This window comes from Melospiza georgiana, chromosome 12 (assembly GCF_028018845.1).
Source record: "Melospiza georgiana isolate bMelGeo1 chromosome 12, bMelGeo1.pri, whole genome shotgun sequence".
Classification (NCBI taxonomy): Eukaryota; Metazoa; Chordata; class Aves; order Passeriformes; family Passerellidae; genus Melospiza; species Melospiza georgiana.
In genome coordinates this window covers 18,252,717-18,271,076 of record NC_080441.1, presented here as the reverse complement: position 1 = coordinate 18,271,076, position 18,360 = coordinate 18,252,717, and the positions used below count along the sequence as shown (strand labels likewise).

Below are 18,360 nucleotides of genomic sequence, written 5' to 3'. Positions count from 1 at the left end.
TGTGCACAGCCTGCTGGGCCCTGCCAGGCCTGGGCCTCACGTTGCTCACCCTGTGGAGCAGAACCTCCCATGGGGAAATGCTGGAACATGGCACCTACTCAGAGGCATTTCTTTGTGCCTACAAACTGAATTTTGCAGCTCAGGGATTGTGTTTTGTTCCTCTCTGCCTATGGTCTGTCCTCTTTGGCCAAAAAGAGGCATGTTCACAGAGGTGAGGCTGGAAGGACCTGACCAGGTTTCACCATCCCTTCTTTCTCTCCCTCAGCTCCCCCAGGAACTGAAGGACCTGACCAGGTTTCACTGTCACTTCTTTCTCTCCCTCAGCTTTTCCAGGAACTGAATGATCTGACCAGGTTTCACCATAATTTCTTTATTTTCCTCAGCTTTTCCAGGAATTGCAGGACCTGACCAGGTTTCACCATCCCTCCTTTCTCTCCCTCAGTTCTCCCAGGAATTCCCTGCTGAGCCCAGGCTCTCCATGATTTCTCACCACCATCCCTGTCTCCTTTTCCCTGTGCAGGATCTGATCCGAAGGGATATCCTGTATTACAAAGGGCGCATAGACATGGATAAATATGAAGTGGTGGATATAGAAGATGGGAGAGATGATGACTTCAATGTCAGCATGAAGAATGCCTTCAAACTGCATAACAAGGAGACTGAGGAAATGCACTTATTCTTTGCCAAGAAACTGGAGGAGAAGTTACGATGGCTTAGAGCTTTCAGAGAAGAAAGGAAGATGGTAAAAGAAGATGAAAAGATAGGTGAGGAATGTGGAAATGAATCTGGAAGGAGGTTGTTGGTAGTGTTTAATTTAGCCCCAATGTGTGGAGGAGCCCATATTTTCTTTGTGGTAGAATTACAGTTTAACCTTGTTGAAATGTCCTTGGTTGCTCTCCTAGTCATAAATAGGTCTCTTTCCAGCTTAGTTACTGTTTTTTTTTGCCCTCAATAAACAAATTCTCCCCATAGCTCAAGCCTGGAGCTCTGTGGGTGTGTGGGAGAGGGAAGTCTTTGGCCATCCACCTCAGGGTCTCCTGGCTGCATCCTCCTGCTCTGGTTAGGGATGTTTCATGCAGAGGGAGGCAGCAGAGTCAGTGGCAGCCCTTCCCTTGCACCAGCCCCTAAAGTGACTGTGACCAGTGTCAGTCCAAGCTCAGTTTGTTGTTCAGGTCTAAAGCACTGGGCATATTTATGACACTATATAAATAAAAATGGCTCTAATCTTACTTTTCATCCAGCCCCTGCACAAGTGAGATTAGAAGGAGGCCAAGGAAGAGTTGATTTTCAGTAGAACACCGAGAGCATTCTGTGTTTGCAAACAGGGCAGAGCATCCAAGAGTTGCTTTTCGGTAGAACACCCAGAGCATTCCTTGTTTGCAAAGAGAGCAGAGCATCCCCCTCCCCAAAAGGAAGTGAGGCTTTGTGAGCAACCTTCTGAATTGTGTTTGCCGTGTTCCCTTTTGCAGGCTTTGAAATTTCTGAGAATCAAAAGCGGCAAGCGGCAATGACAGTAAAGAAAGTCAGTAAGCAAAAAGGTAACCGGCAACACGCTCTGTGCCTGGTGATGTGAGGGTGGAGCGGGCTGGGCTGAATCCTGCTGGGCTGGGATCCAGCATCCCCTCAACTTCCCCTCCCTTCTCTTTTTATATCAAATACCGTTTGTGCTTTGTATCCTTCCTTAATGTATCTGTGGGCCAAATTAATCTCTGGTCGAAGGTGGTTGAAAGCCAGTGGAACTGCACCAGAGATGAATTTGATCTCGTGTCTCCAGTCTGATGTCCAGAAGCTGTCCCTGGGGGCAGAAATCTATCTCAGTTGTTTATCTCAGGCTGAAATGGGAGTGAGTGCGGAGGTGTGTAGAGGTTCTGCTAATTCCCAAAGTCTCCCATTAGCAAAAAATTAAAAAAAAAAAAAAATTGCTAAAATGCTGGAACTGGGGAGGGAGTACCCCTTTCCTGCTGCTGGAAAGGAAAGGGACACTCTTCTTTCCTGGGGCTGCCTGTAACTTTTTTAAGACAGCACAGTAGCATCAACTGTAGGAAATAAAGGATTTTAGTAAAGACACTGTACCTCTGGAATGTCAGATTCATTTCCCCAGCCAGGCAGGCTGCAGCCAGCTGAGCAGTGCCCTGCCTGGTGTTAGGCAGAGCCTCAACTGGCCAAAGCCAGCTTAATTCTCTCTTGCAATAACTCTTGCAGCTACAGGTTTTGAAATACTCAACACAGAGGGAAGGTCAGAGAGCTCATTCCTCAAGTTCTCCAAAGCTTCACACAGTCTTGGATGTATTGATTTGTTACCAAAGTACCATAGCACAAGTAGGCCTACAAGTGGGTTTTGAGAGAGCTCCTCAAGGCTTGGCTCAGGTCAGGTGCAGGCAGGTTGGTCCCCGCTCTGTGCAGATGTTTTGGGGGGTTTGCAGAAGCTGAAGGAGCTCTTTGCTTTCTGCCTCACCTGTGTGTTGTCTACTGGCTTTGCTGGTCCAGGAGTGGTTTGCCAGGCCAGCTGTGAACTCCTTGGTTTGCTGTGTCTCTCCATTGTCATCAGTCTTCTCCTCTCTCCTAACTTCTTCTGTTGTCTCCTGAGATGTTCTTTAAAAACTCTCCTGGCCAGATGTTCTAAGCTCAGAGTGTGCACACCCAGAGCAGGCCCAGGTGCCTCACAGTGTCCCCTGTCACAGCCCCTCAGCACCTGCATGTCTGTCCCTCAGCACGGGAGCATCCACAGGGCTTGTGGAGCTTCACCATGAGAGAGCCTGACTTGCATGACTGCCATGACAAAACCAGGTTCAATTATTGCTGCTGTTCAGTTCATTATATTATTAATTAATAGCGGTATTAATTAATAATTGTACTGTTCAGCCAGTAAGTGACACAGTGGAGAGGTGCCTGAGCATGCCTGCCAGTATTCCCACGTAAATTACTGGACTTGCATCCTGACAAATACAATCTGCCTGACAGGACTGGTGTCTTACACAGCAATTGCTCTCTGTCTGCTCTCTTTGTCTTTCTCTCTCTTTCTCTCTGAGATGAAAAAGGAGGGGTTGTTATCTTGGGCTTCTCGGACTATGAAATTCATTAGCTCCTAAACCAGCAGTCAGCATTTCTGTAGTGAAGAACGAGCCTAGGCTGTGGCACTGGCAGTTCTTTTTATGGGATTAAGTCCTCGAGCCAGACAGAAGTTCAGTCACACCCCAGCCCTGAGTTAAGCACAGCCTGGTTGGTTTTAGGATGTGAAATCTGAAAAACAATAAATAGGGTAATTAAAATGGTAGCTCTGTAAGCTTTGCTCTACACTGTGGTGGTCATAGCCCAGTCCCAGGTTGATTAAATTAAATATTGACACTGAGAACTCTTAGTTTTGTTACTCTGGGGTTTGTCCTGTGCCCAAGACCCAACTAAAAAGCATGAGGCTGCCAGAGCAGGGAGCTGCTGGCACTGCTCAGAAGAGGGAGGTAGGAGGAAACCCCTGAGAGGTGGCTTTTGGTGACTGATTTTTTAAATCTTGCCCTATGCATTTTACAGATATTGACAGTGTTTTATTGTGCCAAGACCTTGGCAGCACTTGGGGCTGCAGGTGTGCCTGTGCCAGGGGCTGCTGCTGCTGCTGCCTCTGCCCTCCTGCAGGGCCTTGGAGCTGCTTTTGGAGCATCAGATATACCTGAAAAGCAGGGAAGCCTTTCAGAAGGAGGAATAGGTCACTGAATTCAGTAGATGTATTTATTTATTTAAATGCAGGATGGTCTCAGTGGCTGCAGCAGGGCTTGACAGCTCGAGGTGCTGCCAGCCCAGCTCCTGTGTCACAGGATGACTATTACAGACTTGTTCCTAGATTATCTCACTTGTTCCCTGCACCTCTTAAATGGGAAACCATGGTAATTCCCCTGTCACAGAACACTTAAGGAAGAGAGAAAAGCCGTGAAGGAGGTGAAATGGAAAATGCAATCAACTTTGTTAGAGGTGAAGCAGAAAAACATTTTTCAAATAGTATAAACTGCTGCTTATTTCATGCACTGTTGTACCACACCTCCCAGAAGTATTGCTCTGGAGATGGCTGGCATGTGTTTGAGAAGGAGGCATTTAAACCTCTGCTGGCTGCAGCAGGAGAGGGGGAGAGCAGCTGAGAGGAAACCTTAAAACTCTGCTTTTTAAACTACCAGGACCTTTATCCAGGTGATTAAGTGAGAACACTCTCTGAGCATTTCCAGAAGTGTTTGATGCCCAGCTGAGGGTGCTGTGGGGGCAGCAGCCCCCTCGTGGCTCCCAGGTGTGCCCAGCAAAGTGTGCAGGGCCAGGCTCCCTGCCAGACCCACTTAATGGTGGGCAGCATCCCAGGATTTGCACTCCTTATTGGATTGGGCAGGACATAACAATAAATATTAGACCAGGTGCCTTAAGACAGCATTAAACCAATTTTTGGCCTTCTTGAAGTCCATTAGACACCAAGGGGATGGGTGGTGCTGGCCCTGCACCTCAGTGACAGAGAAAAGGGCTGGTGGCTGCTGTTTGCCTTTTGCATTGATTGTTCAAGGTTTTGCCTCTTGGTTCTGCCCTTCAGTGGCAGTGTGGGAACAGAATTCAGTCTGGTGTCTCCTAGAAATAGTGAAGTAACGGGAGAAATTGATTTGTTTTATCTTAGAAAACAACCAAAGTCCCTCCCTGCAGCCCTTGGCAGGTCCTGTGCAGAGCCTGGCTCCCACTGAGGGACAGGGCAGCACAAGGGTGGCACTGGCCTATGTGCCAGCACCGTGCTTGTCACTGCCTGGAGAATGGATCCCTTGTGGATCTCCAGTCCTTTCCTAATGCAGACAAAGGTTAATCCAGGGTCATTTTTCCATTGCTGAGCATTTGAAGCTCGTGGAGTGCCTCTCTCCATGAGGGGCCTCTGCTCCCTGGCCACTTGTGATCCTCCCTTCAAGGGTTGTGTTTGCAGCCTGCAGCAACACTCAGTTCCCTCTCTAATCCTCACCTCTGTCCACATCTGGCCCCTTTCAGGCCAGCCTGTCCACAGAAGAGATAATGGTTCATATTCCTAGCAGCCTCCAGCCAGTGATGTCAGGGAATTAGAGATTCTTCCAGGAAGGAGACTCCATTCTTAGAGCACCATTGCCCACCTCTGGAAAAGGAAATGTCAGTTGAGATTTAAGTAAGTGACCTTAATGTGAGCTGGGGGTGTTTCCCACCTCAGGAGAGCTCTTGAGCCCCACAGTACACCCAGCTCCTCTCCCTTCCCCCAGGAGATGCCTTCAGCCCTGACAGCTCTTTGGCATGAGGGAAGCAGAGATTCAGTCAGCATCACCTGAGATGCTGCCCCTAAAGCTGCCCGTGAACACTCAGCCCTGCAGACCCAGCAGGGGTTAAATCCTCACCAGCATGAACTGCCTTGGCCTGTCACCAAACACCTCTGAATCACTGGATTTTCCTGTTAATTTATTCCTTTCTGATCACTAGAGCTCACAGCCAACTCTGTCATAAAAACCCTGACCCAGACATGCAACAGCTTCTCTGACTTCCCACATTTCTGAACTTCTGCTCCCCCGGCAGGGCTGACCAGGCTCCCTCCCGTGCTCCTCTCAGCTGTTTAATCCCATTTTATTGCATCTCCCTTGCTGAGGAGATTGACGTGGCCCTGCCTTGCTTCCCCATCGATTCACACGTGTAGGCACAGCCTCGGGGGATTGCAGGAGCCTGAGCAACCCAGCCCAAGTGCTTGAAAACAAAGAGGGGCATTTGCATTTTCGGATAATCAGGGGCACTTCCCTATTTTCGCAGCACAGGAGGTGAAGGAATGGAGCTGATCGTGTTGTCAGTGGTATTTCCCCACAGATTCAAGGCAATCTCAGAGTTTACCCTATTTCCTGTAAAATCCAGACCCTACCAGTGGGTCCACAATCATCATCCCACTGAAGGCATCTGGAATCCACCTGGGATCCTCAGCCTCCCCCAGGACCCAGTCAGATCTACCAGCTAAGGCAAATCAGGAATAAATCCTTATCCAGGGGTCTCTGAGGATGGTACTGGTGACATTTGCTGAGCAAATCCCCCAGTGCAGTTTTTGGTGAGATGTTAATGACCCTCGTGGGAAGAGCCAAGGTGGTGCCATCAATGACATGTTGAAATTCCCACTGAAATAAGTCTGTGAGCACAGATCCTCCTGCACCTTGAGTTTGGTGAGGGTTTTAGGAAGGAGCTGCTCCCCAGAAGCTGCAGCAGCATTCCAGGTGTGAACTGATCCCTTCCTGTCAGGAAACCCAGGGAGTGAGCTGTGTGATCAGCCTGGAGGAGAGGCAGGCTGTACAAACACAGGATGGCAGGAATTGCTTTTCACCCAGCTCTGATGGATAAAGCCCCAGTATCATTTATTCCATCTTGCCTCGATTAGCTTTTCTTATCACACGAGGAATCATTATCTTAATGGCTGCTATAATGACATCAGGCTGCAGCAGCAGACTTGATAAATAGACTCCAGAAGGTCGGGTTAGCTCAGTGTGTGTAGGTAGATGTTGTGGTTGTCTGGGGAACATCAGGACATGAGATGACTGTTTCCTCCTGCATTTCTCAAAGTGCAGCCAGCCCTCTCCCTCCTGAGCAGAGAAGGGAGGTTCATGGTTAGCAAAGGGAGCTAAGGCATGTTCACCATCCCTGGGAATAGCAGGGCCTGGAGAGAAATCCTGGCTGTGTGAAGAGCTGTGCCTGAGGCACCACTGAAATTCCTCTGGAGCTGGGCAAGTACAGCAAAGAGAGAGTTGTGTGATTGAGCAGGGAGGTGTAAAGGAGGAAATCCAGCTGGTCAGGAGTGCCTGGGGAGGCAGAGGGCTCCTGTTCCCAGCTCCATCCTCACCTTGGGACAGCCAGCCCCAGACACATCGTGCTTTGCCAGCCCTGCACGGGGCCCAGGCAGTGCTTTGAGATCCTCTGTTGAAATGTGCTGAAGAGGGCAAAGGGCTGGACCCACCCAGCCAGTTCTGCTCTTTCCTTTAACTTAAACTCGTTGCTGTGACAGGAGTAATTAACCATAGAACAATTAGTGCTGGAGGTGTGTCCATGGCTTCCCCGCGTGTGGGGTGCAGTATGCAGGAGGAAACTGAGTTTGTGGGGGTTTTGAGCATTTCCTGAAAGATGCAAGTTGCTGTTGAGCTCTGAGGGAGCTGGAAGGGTCCTTAGGCAGCACTGCCAGCAGGGGTGGCGATGTCACTGTCCCCTCCCCAGCCCTGGCTCATGAGCACCAAGGGACTGCACAGCAGGGTGGGGGCAAAGCCTGGCAAACAGCTGCTGATCAAAGGACAAGCTAAAATCTCCTAGGTGGAGGATGGAGTAAGCAGCTTGCAAGGCAGTTTCCATGGTTGTGTGGAGGAGATGTGCGTGTTCTCCGTGTCTGTGTCGTGTGAGCCCGGGGAGGGGCATTGTCCTGCTGGATGATCTGTCTGCACGAGTCCCTGTGGATTGCCTGTGGGTTACCAGCATGCTTCACGTGCTGCTCAGATCGCGTTGGAACCCCAAAGAGAAGAGACACTTTGGAAAAAAACTCAAAAAAACCCGAAAACACAAAAAAATCCCCCCCAAACTAGAAGGGAAAATCGAGACAGTTTTAAATCTTTTTAATTGTTTCCTTCTGAGCTGAGAAATCCAAAAGGCTCCAAGTGACGTTGCCTGGTGCTATAAAAAGACATGATTTCAAGTGACAGCGCAGCATCTCTCACCAGTTTTGTCTAGCCAAATTATGAATCTGGGAATTTTCTTGTTCTCGTCGTGAGCAGCTCTCGCAGCCCCGCCCTGTGAGCGATCCCTCGGTGCAGCTGCAGCCGGGCTGCAGAATGAGGCACAAACCAGCAGAAGGAGCTCCAGCTCTGCCCGTGGGGTGCAGTTGCTGCTGTGCCTGGAAATCGTTCCTTACCCATTGATTCTTCCCTTTGTGCTTTGAATTCCGCTCGCCACGCTGCCCAAAATTGCCTTGGAAAAGAGCTTTGCCCATCTCTTTCTGGTGAATTGCAGCGGAGTTATGGCTTTGCATATTAAAAAAATAGCCCTCAAGAGACAATTTTGCACGATGGCCCCGAGTTCTGATGAGGGAACAAACCACTTCAGAGCAGAACAGAAAATACCTGCCTGCCAGACCTTTTCCAGAACTGCTCTTTCTCAGGATTGGAAGATATGCACATTAGGTGAATCTTGCCCTCCCAGTTTCTGTTCTCCAGATCTCTGGTGTGTCCAAAAAAACTAGAGAAGTCATTCTTGGGGCACCTGAGCCTATGGTAAAGTGCTGTCCCACAGTTCCACAAGGAAATGCATTCTGGAATGACCAGAGCACAGTGGTTGTATTTGCATGTCCCACACCAGTGAGGGTGCATGTCCTTGAGATCCACACGTTTGATCCTTCAGGCCACTGGAGGAACAAGAGAAATGTGAAACCTTCAGCTGCTTATGCCAGGAGAACCAGCCAGGAGCTTTTGGCATTCCTCCAGCCCAGATGTTGATGCCAGTTGCCCAGATGTTGATGCCAGTGGCCCAGATCACATGACCACACACACACCTGTGGGAAGAGCTGCTTTCCTGAGGGAGGGGGAAGGCTGTGCATGGGTGTGTTTCCAGCAAGGACAGACATTTTTCAGGAATTTTGGGAAAGAACTGAGTGGGGTTTAGAAGTGATCTGGCCAGGGGAGTCTGCCCTTTTCCCTTTTGGAGAAGACAGACTATGGGTTCCATTCCTTGCAGTAACTCCATCGCTGTCAGTGGACATCAGCCAGACTGTCCTTTCTCTACTTCTTCAGCTTTCCAAGTGCACAGCATTTTGCTGATCCAGGAGACTTCCTAGCATTTTGTATCATCATTAAAATACATTAGTTCACCATCCTCAAACTGGTTTAGAGGCAGTAAAGAGCCCAGCCACAGGATGCCAAAGCCATGGGACCATGTCACTAAAGCAAGGTGGCTTCAAGGACTTCCAAAGCTAAAAACAATTTCTGTGTCCCCCCCAGTAGCAGCTTTAGATTCACAGCTCTGCTGTTGCAGAACATGAGTAATTTTAGTGGCACAAGGTCTGTTTACCTTTAAGGTAATTTGTGGTCAGTCTGAGAGCCAAAGCAGATTTATTTCCCAACTCGAGCTGTGTGAGGGACCTTTAACAGATCCTAACAGTCCCACAGATCCTAAAATCCCTCACCAGTCTCTGCTGGGAAAATTGGCCTCCAAGAGAAGGTTGACCTCCTGGGTGGCCTGAGGGCTGGAGTTTGTCCCCTGCAGTTGGTCTCACTGGCCACACACTGGCCAGCCTGGAGATGGGCAGCTCAGAGCAGGACAGTGCCAGGAGATGGGATGGGAGAGGTGGGCAGAGAGGAGCTCAGTGCCCTGCCCTTGTGGGTTTCAGTCACATAGTGATTGAAATTCAAACTGTTCCTTGGAGTTCTGTACCAAGGATACAGAACTCCAAGGAACAGTTTGAATTTCAATGTGCAGAATTTGTGTCAGGTTTCCTGCAGCTGCCCCTGCCCAGGTGTGACCCCAGCACAACTCTGGGGCTGCCCTCGGCTCTGCAGGTGGCAGACAGGACTTGGGGAGACAGAGCAGAGAAGTCCTTCATGAGTAACTATTCCAGCATGCAAGTACAGATGCAGAACATCTCCAGGTTGGTCTTTCCAAGTTTGAACTGCTAATTGTGATGAATTCATTAAAGGTTAATGAGTGTGAATCACAGAGCGGTTTTTGCCCACTGTGAGGAATGATCTTGGTTATTCTCTACAGTGGACAGAGAGCTGCACAAAATACAGGAAAGAAGGAGAAATCAGTTAGATGTACTCAAGACATCTCTATCTGGTCTGAACCCTTTGAGCATTTTCACCCTCCATTGGTAAATTCCATAGCAGGGAGAAGTGAATCAATTCTCTTCCCCAAAGATACGCCTTAGCTCCTACCCCAAAGAGGCCCTGCCTGCCCAGCAGCACCTGGCCCAGCTGTGTGGTGGGTGAGCTCTGTGGGTGCCCTCGTGAGGCTTTCCCTGTGTGTCAGTGCCCGTCGTGTGCCGCCGTCCTGCCCGGCCAGCGCTGGTGTGTCTGTGTGTGGTAGGAGCCGCATTGCTGTGCACACCTTGCTCTGGTTCCTGGGCGCTAATCACCGTATTTTGCCTTCTCCAGCACCTTCCCAGCCGAGGATCTCAAAGTGTTTTACAAACATTAATTAATTTAGCTTCACAACCCTCCTGTGAGGTAGGTGGGGGATGCCATCCCGCTGTCCAGATGAGGACACTGAGCTGCTTGGGGACAGTGGCCTCGCTGCTGTGGTTAAAGCCTGGGGAGGCGACGGCCCCCTCCTGCAGAAGGAAGAGCAGTTCTGCATGATCCAGAGATGGCCAGAGCTTACAGCAAGCTGCTCCACAGCCCTGCTCCTCTCTCCTTCCTGGAGTCATGGTTTCCAGCTGGCCCTGCTGCCCCGAGGCTGAAGGAGGGGTTGTCTTTGTGGGGAAGGACATCCAGCCTGTGTCACTGTGCCCCGTAGGCTGCGCTTTGGTGGTGACACACATCCCTTCTGTTCCACTTCAGTCACCCTTTACTCACCATCCTCTACAGCAGAATGCTGAAGCCCCCTCATTCCGTGGGAAAGCTGTAAGGGCAGCATCCCCTCTCCCAGTTCCTGCACAGGAGCTGTGCCTCACCTGTGTGGGAATTGAACATCTCAGCCCTAAAAGCGTAGCCTTGCCAGTCCATCCATTGCTCCCAGTTTGGATTGAGCAGACTCAGCCTTTTCTGCATTGTGTGCGGCCGCTTTTGGGCTGAAACCAGACTGGTGAATTGAGAACAAACCCTATGGAAAAGTCCTAAACTGTTCTAAAGAATGAGCTGCCCTCTGTGTAGGCGCATCCCTGCAGGGTAGGGCTTCTTCCACAGCAGCTCTGCTCCGTTCTGTGCGGGAACCGGAGCAGGTGGTGCTCGGGGTCGTGCTCGGGGCTGGTCAGTGGGGCATGCTGGGGCAAGGCCGTTCTCCAGGGAGAGCTGGGAGGGAGGGTGAGCAGGAGCTTGGAACAGGAGTTGTTAAATGGGAGCAGGATGAGTTGGCCTCGCGGGGCAGGGCCTGTCCCGGCTCTCTTGCCTCACACAGGACTTTTCCATGAGGGCGGGCAGAGCTCTGCCCAGCAAAAGTAATGGATCCTGTCCCAGCCTTGGAGCTTTGGCTTAGGGAGGCAGCCTCAGAGCCGAGAGGTCAGGCAGGCACTGAGATTGGAGATTGGCCAGGTCTGGCATGTCCTGGCGTGTGGGACTGGTTAAGGAGTGATAAGGAGCGATAAGGAGTGATAAGGAGTGATAAGGAGCAGTAGCATGACGAAGAACGACTATTGACCCGATTGCTCTTTGACTGATCTGTTTCTTTTTCCCCCCAATCATCGATGCAGGTGTGAGCTACTCCAAGTCGGTTCCTCCAGCCTACCCACCACCCCAGGATCCATTAAATCAGGGACAATACATGGTGACAGATGGCATATCCCAGTCCCAGGTCTTCGAGTTCACCGAACCCAGACGCAGCCAGGCACCATTCTGGCAAAACTTCAGCAGGTTAACACCATTCAAAAAATAATACCTAGAGAGATGGAGAATTTTAACTTAAAAGAACTAAAATTTAAAAAATAAAAATAAATAAAATTATATTTATAGATGGACCTTTTTTCGGAGAAGCACTGTTGCAACTAAATATATATACATATATATATGTATACAAACATTTTAAAAATAATAATATATATACATATATGTATATATATAGAAGGACCAAAAACTTTTTTTGTTGTTTTTGGGAAGTAATCTGCTACTAGATACTAGGAAGCACCAATGATTTCTAACCATGTGACCTGTTTTATTTTATTTTACTCCATTGGTTGGACATCTCTTTTTGTTGGGATTTTTTTTTTTCCTGTTTTCCTTCATTCCCATCCGAGTCGTCACTGGCATCCCAGAATGCTTTCTCGCTTGTGTGACTCCGTCATGGAACTTCCTCATGGACTACATTGGTGTATATTTCCTTTGATTTTATTTATGGGGGGTGTTGTTTGTTTTTTTGGAGTGCTGGGAGGTCTCTGCTCCCTGTCCCTCCCTCTCTGTCCCTCCCTGGCTGTCCCTGGTCCCCAGCCCGGGCACTGTCCCTGTCCTGCATCCCCGTCTGACTTGTGCCTGTCTGGATGTGCTCCCTGTGCTCCCGCTCCGCTGCGCAGTATTTCTCTGGCTTTAACTGTTCTCTCGTGGGCAGGTGAAACCCAGCAGAAGGGCAAGCAGCTATTTAGGAAGTGAGGGATGGGTTTTGCTCAGTTCATCTTTTGCGTTTTTTTAAGCACTTGTCTTTTTCTCAATTCGGTGTGATTTGTTCACACTCGGAGTAAGACGGAGAAAAGAGAATCAGGGGCTTTTCTTCTTTTTGCTTTGTTTATGTGGGCTTAACTTTGATTTATTTTCTTTTCAAGCTGAGACACTTGAAAAGCCCACTCCTATCTTTGTTTTCCATGCAAAGATAAAAGCTTAAAACCCAATGGCTTCATGCCTCCATTGCAGAGAGGAAAATTGGCTCCGGGGCTCCGACAAGCGGCCAGTTTTCTGTCTTCAGGAACTAAGGTCCCATCCTTTGGCCACACTCAGCCTGCACAGCAGCACCTAAAGAAGCACTCATTGCCATTTGCAGCAGCAGTGACCCCAAAAGTGAGCCCCAAAAGTGAGCCCCAAAGTGGCTGCTCTCAGTGCCCACCCCACGCTGGGTTCCCCCAAGCTCTGCCCCATTAGTGGAAGGATCCTCGCCCCAGCCCTGGAGAGCCCACCTGAGGTTGAACCCGAGCTGCAGAGGAGCTGAGAGCTCCTGGCAGCAGCTGTGGGTGTGACTGGGCAGCGTGGCTGTGCTTCTGTGCCCAGTCCCAGCTGGTGCTGGTCCGGTCCAGGCCCCTCTGTGTCCCCTGGAGGTGTCACTGGCAGTGGGCCTGGGCTGATGGACCAGCCCAACCCTCCAGGTCTCTTTCTCTCTCTTTTTCTCCCTCTGGAGATTCACAGCTCTATTTTTAAAGACCCTTCCTACAATTTCAGCCTTAAGTACATTTGTTTGCAAGTGCAGGAGCTTATGGTTAAGCTTGTAAAACAGACCATTGTCAGAAGGAGGATTTTTTTTTTTTTCCTAGGGCAAATGAGACTGTTTAACCAGATTTAGAAGATGAACTTGAAATCTTTGCAGAGCTATTCTACAAGCTCCTTTGAAAATGTGGGACGAAGTGATTGATCAGGGTATTTGCCATTTTCTCTGGAATCTGATCCACCACATAAGCACCCCAGGACAATGAGCATGGAGATACTTTTTTTTGTTTTGTTGGCTTTATTTTTTTTGCCCCCAAGAAATCCAAGTGAATGAAGATCAGAGAGTGTGATTTCATTGTTTCCATGGAGCCTGTTTTATTTCAGGGCATGTCACAAAGGCGGCATTATTTTTATTTAAATCCAGAAATAATCTCTCTTATACTTTTGAATAATCTAGAAACTATCAATAACCAGCAAAGCCAGATTAGTGTTTTGGAGAGGAGAAGTGGCCCCTCTGTGACAGGCAGCAAGCAAACACCAGGAATCCCAAATAGGAAGCAACCCCATTTTATATCCAAAATTATTTATTATTATTATGCTCTTTTGTATCTTTGCATTTTTATGGCTAGATTTTAATGTGGGATACATAGCAAATATTGTTTTGTTTCTTTAACAGAGTGGGTATTTAAAGCAGTGCATGAGATGGGTTCTTGTCAGTTAACTGAAATGTTTTACTATTTCTGAATGGCTGGAGAGAGGCAGAGAGAGAGAGAGAGAAAGAGAGAGATTCCAAAATGTTGTCAACTTGATGAAAATTTCACTTACTCCTTTTGCCTTTTTAATTGCTTAGGGAAAAAAAAAAACAACCAAGTAACAAGCACATTAGTTAAGCCTGTTCATTTACTGTTTTGTGCCTCAGAGAGTGAGAATGAGACATCCATAATTTTTATGAGAAGATGCTTCCTAAATATTCAGCACTAGGAAAAAAGAAACACCACCGCCACACCATTATTTGCATCATAAATCAAGATCTGACAAGGCCACTTGTTGGACTCGCAGCTTCTTTGTTAAGTGGGCAGCCTGCCCAGGCAGCGCCGCTCGCGCTGGCGCTGGCACAGCGGCCGCAGGGACGAGGGGCTTGGCTCTCGGGCCTTCAAGAAAGCTCTTCCCCTCCATAAATTGCCAAGGTGCTGCAGGAGATGGAGCATTGGCACAGAGAAGAACCAGCGCTGGGTCCCACTTGAGCCCCTGCTGTGGCTGTCCCAGCAGGGAGCAGGGCTGGAGCGTGAGTGTGACAGCGCTGGGAGCAGCGCCCATGCAGACGGGGGTGACTTGACTGAGCATCTGGTACAGACTTTTCATTCCAATGCCAGACAGGAGGAACCCACTTCCCATTCCATATGCAGAAACAAGAGAGTTGTAACAAACTTAACTGTTTACGGTATTTCTCTGGCTGAATCTATATATATATATATATATATATATAAAAAAAATAAAAAGAAACCCTCTTCCCTAGGTAAACGACATGCATTACCCTTAACCTAGACACTAGAACAGAGGATCTAAATTCAAGACTTTCGCCTCCCCACCCTCTCCAAAAAGTCAAACAAGAACCAACCTAGGTGCATCTAACAGTTGTAAATATAAAATACTACATAGAGAAATATATTTGAAATTTGTTTCAGTTTCTGGATGGGCACCAGCCGTCCATTGCAATGTTATTGATAGTACACTGTGGTGCTTTGGGTTTCTGGTTTTGTTCTCTTTATGCTCTGTCATCTTTTCATTGCAGCTACATTTCAGGGAACATGTATATTTAGTAGCTATTGTAAGTTCTGCATGGCATCACCAAGCTTATTTTTCCTTAAGAAGAAAAGAAGAGTCTGTAGGAGCTTAAAGGCACTATGACGACAGGGACTTGTAGCAGAGAATTAAAAAAAAAAAAAAAAAAGGTTTTTAAAATTCTAGTTTGAAGCCAAATACTGATATTTTAGTGCTTTTGGGGTTTTAACAGTAAGAGCAAAAAAAGAAAAAAAAAAAAAAGAAAAAAAGGATTTTGGTAACCCAGCTGATCCGCACTTGCCAGTTTTATTATTTTGTTTATATTGGACTGTTTGACCCTGTCAAACAAGTGTCAAAGTTGTGTGTATAAAACAAAAAAAGTGTTTAAAAAAGTGTTGTAAAGACACTGAGCCTTATGAAAATATTTATGGAATTAAATAAAAAGAAGTGAAAAGGCATCTGAAGGCATTTTACATCATTTTCCTCAGAGCGGGGTCACCCTTCTCCCAAGGCTGAGCACGGGTGGGCTGAGCTCCCATGGCCACTGAGACAGTCTGTGCCACCAAAAAGTAGCATTGTCCTGGCAAAATCTCCCTGCCCTTGCTGTATGCCCTCCTCTGAACCGAGGAATTGATGAGGACAGAACCCCTGGCAGGGGCTGCTCCGAGTGCAGCTCGGATCAAACACGGGGTTAAATTTGTTCTGTCCCTGCTTTGCCGGGCTCCCAGCCCCCAGGGGACAGACAGACAGACATCCCAGGGCTGCTGTGACCATCTCAGGGGTGCTGTGAGCAGCTCTCAGCATCCCAGGTGTGCTGTGAGCATCCCAGGTGTGCTGTGAGCATCCCTGGTGTGCTGTGAGCAGCCCAGGAGCAGCTCGGAGCCTGTGGAACAGAGCAGGGTGGGTTCTGAGGGGAGGGAGCCCGGCCACACCCGGCCCTTCTGCAGAGGGGGGTTTATCCCTGAAAAGCCAGGTGCTCTCTCCAACCCCAGTGGCATTTCCCAGGTAAGGCAGGTGAGCTGTGTATTTCTAGACAGCCTAAAAATGCCATTATGACCAGGAGGAGGGGGTTGGGAGCGGTGCTCGATGTCCTTCAGGCACAGGAGCCGGGTGATGGAAATAATCCCGGCAGGATTGCTCCTTCTTCAGGGAGGGCTTTCCTCTTTTCCCCGGGCTCCTGTCGGGGCGAGGAGTGACCAGGGTTCTGTGACACATCCTGCACAGGTGAGGGAAGCAGTCAGGGCAGTAAGAACCCACAAAGGCCAAGGAACTCTGAGAGGATGAGGGAGGAGAGGCAAAGCGGCGCCAAGGCTCCTGCGGGGCCGCGCCTTGAGCAGCTTCAGGAGCAGCCTCAGACATCGCAGCTTCCCATTTGCCTCCGCTTCAGCAGCGCCCCCAGCCCAGCTTCATCTCTTGCTTGCCTTGCTTGCAGTGGAGAGGCCGCTGGGGCTGTGCTGGGGCCCCCTCTCCCAGCGCTGCTGTTTCCCTCAGGGTGTCCCTGAGGGGAGCAGGGAACAGCAGGGCCCGCACACCCAAACTGCGGCTCCAGCCTGCCCTCGGAGAGCTCCTGTGCTGCCACCCCGCTGTCTGTGCAGGCCAGCAGAGCCTTCCACGTTCTGCTCTCCCCGGGTTTGCAGAAGGAGCTGTGGGGAAGGACGGGAGAGCACAGGACCCGCTGGGGATGGATGGGCCCAGAGCAGGAGCGCAGGCACCCAGCTCTGGGTGTGCTCTGGGACGGCAGCACCACCGAGGCTCCAGAGGAGCCCTTCCCTGCCCTGCAGCCCTTCCTAGCCCTGTTTGCTTCCCCCTCAGCTTTTCCAGCCCTCCATGGCCAGGAACGCTGCTGCTGCCTGTAGCTGATGGCCAAATTCTGCCTCCCGTGAGATCTGTTTGGTTTCAGCTTTTCCAGCCAGCCAGCATTCAGCTACTCCAAACCTTGCTTGCATAGAACAAAAAGCAAAACCAAAGAAACCCATTTCAACCCCCTTCTCTTGTGGGGAGGCTGGGGGTGTTCCAGGGTGACAGCCCAGGTGTGTCTGTGCCTCACCTGGAGCACAGGAACCCGTGTAGAGCTGGGAACAGCCATGGGCAGGGTGGGCCTGGCTCCTCTGGAGTGAGGGATGTGTTTGTGAATGGCAGCAGTGTTTGGGAAGGGCTCTGTGGCAAAGCCAGCTCTGGGTTATCCCTGTGTGTGTCCGTGGTGTTACAGAGCAGCTTTTGCTTTTTAAGGAATGAGATTTTCAGCCTGAGTGATGCTGCAGGGATTACACATCCCAATCCACCCCAAACAATCCATTTTCTTATTACTCTGGAGCTAAGAAGCAGCACCAGGTTCTGCACTAAGTGCAGCAGCAGGGCAGCATCCCAAAGCATGTAATGCACCATCTGTGCTGGTTTATAAGGAATGACTGAAATTGCATGTGCTGGGAGATGGAATTGGAATAATTGGCATTTTCAGAGTATTTCCAAGCCCTGTCCACCACAGGTTCCACAGTCAGCTGCTAAGGAAGGACAGGAGCTGTTAAATACAAATATAATCCCCAAAGCTGCAGGTACAAATTGTAAAACTGTCTTTATTTGTCTGCACCTCCCACCTTTGCTACGGAAAAGAGACAGAAGGTATTTCTGAAATGCTTTTAATGTTCACATCCTTTTTTCTTCCAGCTCTCTCCAGGCAAAATTCATCCTGGTGAAGATTTGCACCTTCTCCTGTTAGAGCCACAGGAGTTTGTCACCTCTTGGAGGTTTGACAGATCTCTGTGCTCAGCCCTTTCCCAGGCTGGAAATAGCTCAGAAGCTTTCCCTGTTTCAGGAGCCCCTCAAGGCACATCCCCAGATTTCCTTCCAGCCCTTCCCTGTCCAATACCAGGGTGGCCTGTGTGTTGTCTGAGGACACAGAGCACTTTCCTCTTCTCCTGATACCAACAAGACGAGACAGGGAACACTGGGGAGGATTTATTTTCCATTCAGGAGAGCGTGTTAAAGGTGCCACCCTTGCAGGAACATGTGTCTCATAAAGAAATCATCAGTGCCTGGTCTGGGGCACCTGTCAGATGTGACACTGCTGGGGGGGAGCTGGGAATGACACTGGGGGGACAGGAGGGGGAACACACAGCTGGGGACACTCACAGGGCTGGACACAGCTGGGGACACACAAGAGGATGGACACAGAGCTGGGGACACAGACAGGACTGGACACAGGTCCTGGACAATCAGAGCTCTGGACACACAAAGCTCTGCACACCCAGAGCTCTGTTCACAAGCAGATGCTGCTCACACCTACAGAGCTCTGCACACACCCAAACCCATAACACACACAGAGAGCTCCTCTGGCCTTGTTCCTCTTTCACAGCTGGAACAGACACACATTTTTGCCAGGATCTGGTTTTCCACCACAAATCCTGGCACTAAATTCACTTATAAATAACCTCTGAGAATCATCTCCAAGACACTCAGGGCTGCCCTCATGGCCAGTGGAGTTAACTTCAGAAGAGAAGTTTCCTTCTCTGTTTTTCATCTGGAGAAGCAATTACAGGATCTATTGGTG

The 18,360-nt window shown here is 49.4% G+C and overlaps 1 protein-coding gene across 12 annotated transcripts in view; it reads left to right on the top strand.

The window, feature by feature from the left end:
• Positions 1-15,271, top strand: part of ARHGEF9 (Cdc42 guanine nucleotide exchange factor 9) — a 172,039-nt gene extending 156,768 nt beyond the window's left edge. For 10 of the 12 annotated variants that reach the window (XM_058032798.1, XM_058032792.1, XM_058032796.1 and 7 more), the window contains exons 8-10: positions 521-764; positions 1,470-1,538; positions 11,381-13,897. In XM_058032798.1, coding sequence (XP_057888781.1) covers positions 521-764; positions 1,470-1,538; positions 11,381-11,562 — 495 coding nt within the window. In that variant the 3' untranslated portion in view covers positions 11,563-13,897. Of the gene's footprint in view, positions 1-520; positions 765-1,469; positions 1,539-11,380; positions 13,898-13,950 lie in introns of those variants that run through there. The other 2 variants (XM_058032786.1, XM_058032790.1) reach the window with 2 other exon arrangements.
• The last annotated feature ends 3,089 nt before the right edge of the window (positions 15,272-18,360 follow it).